General features: G+C 41.9%; 1 protein-coding gene across 1 annotated transcript in view; it reads left to right on the top strand.

The window, feature by feature from the left end:
- Positions 1–83: 83 nt before the first annotated feature.
- POLR1A (RNA polymerase I subunit A) overlaps positions 84–8,953 on the top strand; it is a 32,561-nt gene continuing 23,691 nt past the window's right edge. Inside the window, exons 1-11 of the mRNA XM_033169137.1 lie at positions 84–232; positions 1,397–1,601; positions 2,469–2,618; positions 2,687–2,794; positions 4,388–4,473; positions 4,611–4,717; positions 5,104–5,190; positions 5,863–5,965; positions 6,082–6,244; positions 6,357–6,536; positions 8,352–8,474. Coding sequence (XP_033025028.1) covers positions 156–232; positions 1,397–1,601; positions 2,469–2,618; positions 2,687–2,794; positions 4,388–4,473; positions 4,611–4,717; positions 5,104–5,190; positions 5,863–5,965; positions 6,082–6,244; positions 6,357–6,536; positions 8,352–8,474 — 1,389 coding nt within the window. The 5' untranslated portion in view covers positions 84–155. The remainder of the gene's footprint in view (positions 233–1,396; positions 1,602–2,468; positions 2,619–2,686; positions 2,795–4,387; positions 4,474–4,610; positions 4,718–5,103; positions 5,191–5,862; positions 5,966–6,081; positions 6,245–6,356; positions 6,537–8,351; positions 8,475–8,953) is intronic.

Here is an 8,953-nt window from a genome sequence, read left to right as displayed (position 1 = left end):
GGCGCTTCGCTTCTGCACAGCCCTCATGCTCCTCCTCCATCTCCTCCTCCCCATCTTCACACGTGCGGCCATCGCTCTCAGGCTCCTTCCCGTGTCCTTCCTCCTCCTCCTCCTCCTCGCAGGGGCGGTGGGCGGCGACCCCTCTTCCCGGGGCCATGGCGGCGGCGAAGGAGGCGCCGTGGCGGCGGCTGACGGGCCTGTCATTCGGGATGTACACGGAGGAGGAGATAAGGTACGGCCCACCCACGGCTGGGTAGCAAAGATTGTTAAAAGAGTTGGAAAGGGACCCCCGAGGGTCATCTAGGCCAACCCCCCTGCGAGGCAGGATACTTTTTTTGCCCAACGTGGGTCTCGAACCTGCGACCCTGAGATAGAGAGTCAAGGGTTGTAGATGCACACGTGCTACGCGTGATCTTAGCCAAAAGGCCGAGAAGCGAGGATTGCAGGGTTGGAGGGGACCACGGGGGTCATCCATTCCAATCCCCCTGCGATGCAGGAATCGTGTGCCCAACAACATGCTCAGCTATGGGGTGCTCGTAGCATATCTGACACTGTTTTGCGCAGTGCTTTTGGGGACTCCCCTCCCCCTTTGGTTATTCTGCATTACTTTGTTTGTGCCGCTGCAGATGTGCCAGCAGAGCTGTTGGTGCAGAGATAGGCATTCTTTGAATGTAGTGCAAGCCAATTCAGTTGGGGGAAATGTGTACGGTAATTTGTGTACAATACTTCTCAGCTATGGGAGAGGTACCCGTTAAAAAAAATCTCGCCTATACAGTTGTGCTGCTGTTAACAGCTTGCATGTATATACACATATAAATACATACATACATACACACACACATACACAAGGATGTAAAAATGAGCTGTTAAAATTCATATTCCCCTGCTCCGTTTACATCTTGGACCACCTTTCTAGGTTTCAGAGTTTGTTGCAGCAGCAAGCAGTGAAATGTTGTGCTGGAAATGTTGCCTGCTTTGAGGCAATTGAAGAATAGTTCTGTGTGACATATCTTCTTGTGGTCTTCCAGCTGGGAGTGTTCCAGTAAAAAAGGCTATTGAATAAACAATCTTCTCTGTGCAAGCAGAATTCCACTAGTGCAATGGGTCTTCTCCTTCTTCTCCTACCCCCTGTAGCCTCAAAATCTGCTCCAGAGAGTTGGGGGACAGAAATGTTTGATACAACCCAAAATCTTTGATAGCAGTTCTTATGGGTAAAAAACTTTGATGCAGGCAAAACTAGTACCTTTTGCAAAACCACAAATACGTCATGAGAACTCTTTCCCCTCTCTCCTAGTTTCACGATTAAAAAAAGTTAGTTGTTATCTCTTGGGGTTCAGGGAAATGCAATCCAAAAATGGCTTTGATGCTACGTATCTAACTTTGTTTTTGTGTGTAGGAATCTGAGTGTAAAATCTTTAACCAACCCACTTTTTCTGGATAACACGGGCACTCCGTCACCAAATGGACTGTATGATTTGTCTTTGGGGCCAACTGACAACAAGGAAGTGTGTGCTACTTGCACACAGGACTTCAACAACTGCCCAGGTCATCTGGGTCACATAGAACTGCCCCTCACTGTCTACAATCCTCTCTTTTTTGATGTAAGTATATTCATGACATTCCTGATTTCTTATATTCTAGATTCTATGGGATGGGTGGTTGTGCTGCTTCAGTTTTGAATTACAGGTAGGTAGCCGTGTTGGTCTGCCATAGTCAAAACAAAATAAAATAAAAAATTCCTTCCAGTAGCACCTTAGAGACCAACTAAGTTAGTTCTTGGTATGAGCTTTCGTGTGCATGCACACTTCTTCAGATACACTGAAATGGAAGTCACCAGACCCTTAAATATAGTGAGGGAGTGGGGAGGGGTATTACTCAGAAGGGTGGTGGGAATGGGTGATCAGCTGATAGGTGTGGAAAACATGTAGACGACTGCAATTATTACAGGGTCTTACAGGGAAAGGCAAGGGGTGAGATGGCTAAAGATAGCTTTGTCATGTATAATGAGATAAGAATCCAATGTCTTTGTTCAGACCAGGTTTCTCCATGGTTTTAAGTTTGGTGATTAGTTGCAATTCAGCCACTTCTCTTTCCAGTCTATTTCTGAAATTCCTTTGTATTAAGACAGCTACTTTGAGATCTTTTATAGAATGTCCTGGGAGATTGAAGTGTTCTCCTACTGGTTTCTCTGTCTTGTGATTCCTGAATAAATGTATGGTGTGGACTCTTTGTTCAGTCGTTCAGTCGTGTCCGACTCTTCGTGACCCCATGGACCAGAGCACGCCAGGCACGCCTATCCTTCACTGCCTCTTGCAGTTTGGCCAAACTGGACTCTTAACACTGGTTAATTATAGTGTTCTACCTTTCCGGGTTTTTGAAGGATTTTAACAAGATTAAATATGAAAAGCGCTTTGAATCTTTAATGAAATATTTAATAGTGTGATAATAAACTATTTTATCTTCTTCAGAAATTATTCCTGTTGATACGAGGTTCCTGCTTGAGTTGCGGCCACCTGACATGTCCACGGGCTGTGATTCATTTACTGCTTAACCAGCTGAAGCTTCTGGAAGTAGGGTTGCTTCAAGCAGCTCATGATCTTGAGGCCGTCCTAAGCAGAGTAAGTTTGGCTCCTCTTGGTTTTTTCTGAGAGCATTCAGCATGTTTCTAATTCAATCTTTATTTTAGTTTTTAGATGATAATGCAGACACACAAGGTGCAGATGTGGAAGAAGTGCTGAGCTTGCACACAAAGGAATTTTTCCAAAATAACCAATTCAGGGAACATGGTGCACATGTAAGTAAGACAAACAGTATTATAGATCACTATTTATGGTGCTTTGAATGAGCAATCTGCTCTTGCTTCCATGTTTGAGACAAGCTTGCAAATTCCTCTTTATTAAAGTGCCTTCCATTTTGAGGTTATCTTAGAGCAAACAGTCTTCTGGACTAGTTCTTGAAAAATTTGCAGTGGCAGATTTTACTCAAATTATGTTAAATATGAAATGAAATTAACAAAAGCGTTGCTTTTTTCTAACTTCCTATATCACATAATAATGCAACATAATGGCTGGCTAACAACTGTAGGAGAGCATATCTTGTTCCTTGTTTAAAGAAAATTAGCTTTTACTAGAAGCCAAGTGAATTTTGGATTTTCTCTTCCTCCTATTAACTCAGGTATGGTTTTAAAAATCATTTTCCATACCGTTATCTCTTGAATAACTTTCAGACCATAAGATCACAACATATTAAAGTAAAATATAGTTCATCTGAAATCTTATGCCCACTTACCTGGGACTTACAAAGGATTGCATTGTTAGTAGGGCAGGTGAACAGACACTTGGGCTAAATCACTACAAACCCACAGGTAAGGATACACAAATTGGATGTTGCAGGGGCTGAGATGCTTAGCTAACAATCAGTCAAATGGTATCCTTGGATAAAATGACAAGGAAGGCGATAGTGAGCACAAGAGTTACTGTTTTTGTAATATCTCTGTAGTCAAATTGAGAAGATGTTGACCTCCCAATCTGAACAGCCTAGATCAGGCATGAACTCTGCAAAAATGATATAACTGGGAGACAAAATGTAGACAACAGGAATAAAGGCACCTTGGGTCCATTGACAGACCGGTGCATCAAAGAGAATTTAGTATATACTAAATGTACTATGTGGCTAGTCTTAGTCTACTCAAGTAATGTCTGAGTATGCGTCAGTGCAATACATTTTAATCCATCATAGTCTTGTACTAACGTATTTTTCCATGTACATAAGACTAGTTTTTTTCACCAAAAAATTAGGTTTAAAATTGGGGGTCGTCTTATACACAGGTAGTGCTGATGGGTGTTTTCTTAATTTGGAGTCCCCCAAAATATACATGGGGGTGTCTTATACACGGTCTTATACATGGGTGTGTCTTATACACGGGAAAATGTGGTATATTCTGGGGTCAGCATTCCAAACAGTGAAAAGATTCTTCTTCTGCATAAAAATTGGATCAATGTACTCAAGTGTAGCAACTGAAATGTCAAAACTTTTTTGTAACCCGAAAACAAAAATGTTTAGTAATGGGGTGCATTTTATGTGCTTTGAAACTGTTAAGTGCAATGGAATAAGGAAACTACAGCCAAATATAATGTGTGAACTAGGTGATCACAGGTATGGTCAATAACCATTCTGTTATGATGGTTAGAATCATTGTTGTTGCAATTGCACTAAATAGCTGAGACCATGATGGTCCAATTCTACATTGCATTTGCAGGTGTTTGTGGAAGACTGCCACCACCTACGTGAATGATGAATGTTTGAATTGAAGGTGATTAATATGTAGATTACTGGGAGTTGTGCAAGCCAACAGTGAATTATGTAGCTGTTATTTCTTCCCTTTTAGGTAAAAAACGTATGCGAGTATAGAAGTAAACTTATCTCCCAGTTTTGGAAATCACACATGGGTTCAAAGAGATGTCCAAACTGCAAGTGAGTATATCCATTTGATCAGAAGCTAAGTAACTTTATATGGGCTGTTCCTTTCCTCTCCCCAGCAATAACTGCTAGAATTCTGTATACTGCTTTTAACAATTGCAATGTTGTCTTTTTTTGACTCTTTCTTCAAGAGCGGGAAGATCACTTGTCCGAAAAGAGCACAATAGCAAGCTCACCGTGACTTACCCTACCACGGTAATCAAGTCAGGCAAACAGATGGTAGTGGAGGAAGCAGCAAGTACGTATGTTGTTGCATTGAAATGTATTTTCAAAGAAAGTATAACTTCTCATTTACTTTAAAAGCGTTCAATAAATTTTGAAATCCATTGATAGTATTAGGTTCTGCAGATGACCTGATTGTGTGGCATATCCGTGATAGAAAGTTCATTCAAATACCTATTTTTATTTACTTGGAGCTGTTCCTTTGTGACTGGCTACCAAAGACCCAATGGGTGGGTACATAGCTAGAATATTTAGAAGTTTAGCTTACCATTTGTGTGTGCAGCTCTGTATTGAACAAGTGCAGTTTTTATTAGTTTGTGTTTCAACTGTATGGAATTCTACAAATAATTTATGATGGAATTTTTATGGGGTTTTTTCAATCCATAAACTTTAACTCCTCAGCCATAGATGAAACACAGCTGGGAAAACGAGGCTATATGACACCTGCTATTGCCAAAAAACATGTTGAAGCTTTGTGGGAAAATGAAGGTAAGTGATTTGTCCTTATTTATAGTTGGTGCCCAGTCCCAATCTTGGGGTGTGTGTTGCGTCTGTCCATATTTATGGATTCAGCATATAGAATATTTTCTGTTGGGGGTCTGATATTTATTATGTTTTGAGAATTCCTTGCTCTTGGCATCGAGACGTCTGAGATGGTTGAGAGGCGCTCGCTACGTTTGCCTCTTCCAAATACTGCGAAAGGGTGTATCCTTTGACATCAGCATCTGGTCTTTTCTGTCTAGAGGGTAGAAGGAATTGAAAATGTTTCTCACTTCTCAAGTTAAGGAACTTGTGCTATATCTAAAGCTTCCCTTTATTTCAATCCCAATGGATTTTGTATTGTGTGCCAGATTTGGGTGTTGCCCAGTCTGCCACCAATCATCTTATTTCACAGTTGCATCTGGCCCTGTTGCCTTTTGGTTGTGGGTTTTTGGGTGGCACTAGAAGATTTATAATGGCAGTTTCAAAGGTTTTAGGAGGATATAAATTATGCCCATGATCACAGCCTTGAATACACAGGAAACTATCAAATGGATTTGTTGGAAAACATACCTTGTAGGTGTGTGTTCTGCGAACAATTTGTATTAACGCCTGTTTTTGTGTGTGACAGCTTTAACCTAAATGTAGCAAGGTGCTAATGCTTCTTTCTTCTGTTTTTAGGTTTTTTCCTTTGCAAGCTTCTCTCTGGCATGACAGCCATTGGTGATTCAAGTTTCAATCCTGATATGTTCTTCCTCGATAAACTTGTTGTTCCACCTTCTAGGTAATGAAGCACTTTTGGACTTTATTTCACAATGTGATCCTGAAAGGTTTTACTGATTTACAGTTGTGATTTGTGTGCCAGCTCTAGAAAGAGGGTATTGTTATCTCTTGTTATAGATATCGTCCCGTGAATCGCATTGCAGACCAGATGTTTGCAAATGGTCAGACAGTGAACTTGCAAGCTGTGATGAAGGATGCTCTTCTGACTCGGAAGCTTCTGGCTTTCATAGCTCAGGAACAGTGTCAGTCAGTGCAAATTGAAGAAGGAGACCTGAAGACGGTAAGGTCAGGAGGACCTGTTCAGTGTCCGTTGTATCAGTGAAAAACGTATGTGGTTAAAACCCAATGAGGCTTTTTGATGACCTCAGTAGTTTTGTTTTTATGTTTCACAGATAAACACAGATAAACAGCCTGTGGAGCCCCTGGACCGTTCTGTCTTGGTGACAATCCCAGGGCAGACTACTGCAGATAAGCTTTACAACATTTGGATTCGTCTTCAGAGCCGTGTAAATATTGTGTTCGACAGTGACATGGATAAGTTAATGTCTGAAAAGTACCCTGGTGTACGTCAGGTGAGAGCTGCAGAAATAGTGTTGGGTTGAGTATTCTGAAGTTGTTGGAAGGGGATGATACATTGTGAACTACAGTCGCACCTTGGTTTTCGAACAGCTTAGTTCTCAAATGCTTTGGCTCCCAAACACCGCAAACCTGGAAGTGACTGTTCCTGTTTGTGAACTATTTTTGGAAGCCGAACGTCCGACGGAGCTTCTGCAGCTTCCGACTGGCTGCAGGAGCTTCCTGCAGCCAATTAGAAGCCGTGCTTTGGTTTCCAAATGTTTTGGAAGTTGAACGGACTTCCGGAATGGATTCCGTTCAACTTCCAGGGTACGACTCTATTCCTGACACTTATTTTGCATATTTAAAAAATGCTCTTCAGTAAAACAGCTCCCAGCACAGGTCACAATAAAATATAAACAACAAAATACCAAGACACTGTAGCAAAACAAACCACTCCTAATAAAGCCAGCAGTCAGGCAGCACTTAAGCTAAGTTAAGAGACAGAACTTTAAATGTCTGGGAGAATGAAAGAGAACGGTCATTTGGAGCCAAAAAGATAGCAGAGAAGGCCTAACTAGGAGGGCGTAAGGAGTTGTGAGGGTTTGTCGTAAGTGAGGAACCAGCACCAAAAATAGGTCTGTCTAGTCACTACCCATCTCTCAAATATATTGGGGAGCACACCCAGATGAGAGTTCACCACCAGTAACTTCAGGTGGGCTGGTTTATACAGAACCAGACTTCCTTCAGGTATCCAGGTCCCAAGCCATGTTAAGGCTTTGAAGGTAAGCAGCAATGTTTCAAAATGTGCTCTAAAACGAACAAGAAGCCAGTACAGTTCTTGTAAGTGCTGGCATGATAGGGTTCCAACTTTCAGTCCCAGTTAGTTTAGAATACAGCTGCTAGGCTTCAAACTCTAATTTGCAAGCAGCTTTTGAAAATAATGCATTGCAATAACCAATTCTGGATTTTTCCAGAGCATGGATTACCACAGCCAAGTTATCTCTGCCAGGAGGCTACAGCGCCATACCAGTCTTAGCTGATGAAAGTCACACAATGATTTACAGGCCACCTGGATTTCTATTGACAAAGTTGGGTTTAGGAGCATTCTCAGACCATAAGCCTGATCTTTAAGGGCATGGGATTAGCCAGTACGATGCCTTTGGATGTTGTTGGGCTCCAGCTCCCACCATCCCTGACTGCTGGCCATGCTGGCTGGAATCCCAAGATTTGAGAGGCCAGAGGTCCCCCTATGCTTACTTTAGAGGGAGTAAACCCTCATCTGAATACCATTACAGTGGTGCCCCGCTAGACGAATGCCTCGCTAGACGAAAAACTCGCTAGACGAAGGCATTCGTCTAGCGGAAGGCTGCCCCGCTAGACGAAAAAGTCTATGGGGCTGCCTCGCAAGACGAAAAATTTCCGTCTTTTTTTTTCCGTTTTGCGGAGCGCGGCTGTCATTGCCGCTCTGCAAGACGAAAAACCCGCTAGACGAAAATTTTCGCAGAACGAATTATTTTCGTCTATCGGGGCACCACTGTACCTTGAGCAGAAAAACCACATAGCCACCAAATGTCCATTTTTCAAGGACTGAATTTTAGATTATTGACCCTCATCCAACAGTTCAGAACTTGCGCCATCTCACCTGACTTGAATGTAAATGATAAGTTGAGTTTGGTGTCATTCATATATTGAGGGGACCTCGCCAGATGATTACCTTACCCAGCAGTTTCATGTAGATTTCCTTGAACTTTGATGCTGAAAACCTAAATAGGTCAAAATAGTGAAAATGTCTTCTCTCTCTCTCTCCCTCTGCAATGTTTGTGATAAAGTTTCTGGAGAAAAAGGATGGCCTGTTCCGCAAGCATATGATGGGAAAGCGAGTGGATTATGCAGCTCGGTCAGTCATTTGCCCTGACATGTACATTCGGACCAATGAAATTGGCATTCCTATGGTAAGAGAAGCCTACTTAGTACAGAAGGTGGTTTATCAGTGTGGAGATTTGGAGGGTTGGCATTTTTATACCCTTCCATAATTTTGGTAGATGTTGTCTTATAATAATAATAATAATAATAATAATAATAATAATAATAATAATAATAAAAAATAATAATTCTTGTACCCTACCCATCTGATTGGATTGCCCCAGCCAATTTGGGTGGCTTGCAACAGAATATACAGTGGTCCCTTGGTTTACAAACTTAATCCGTTCCGGAAGTCCGTTCTTAAACCAAAGCGTTCTTAAACCAAGGCGTGCTTTCCCATAGCAGCGGGGGACTCGGTTTACACTCAGCAGGAAGTGGAACATGTTCTGCTTCCAAGGCAAAGTTCACAAACCAAAACACCTACTTCCAGGTTTGCAGCATTCTTAATCCAAGTTGTTCATAAACTAAGCTGTTCTTAAACCAAGGTACCACTGCAATAGAACACAAC

This window comes from Lacerta agilis, chromosome 14 (genome assembly GCF_009819535.1).
Source record: "Lacerta agilis isolate rLacAgi1 chromosome 14, rLacAgi1.pri, whole genome shotgun sequence".
NCBI lineage: Eukaryota > Metazoa > Chordata > Lepidosauria > Squamata > Lacertidae > Lacerta > Lacerta agilis.
Note: the sequence above shows the minus strand (reverse complement) of the source record. Positions and strands in the feature narration are given on the sequence as shown.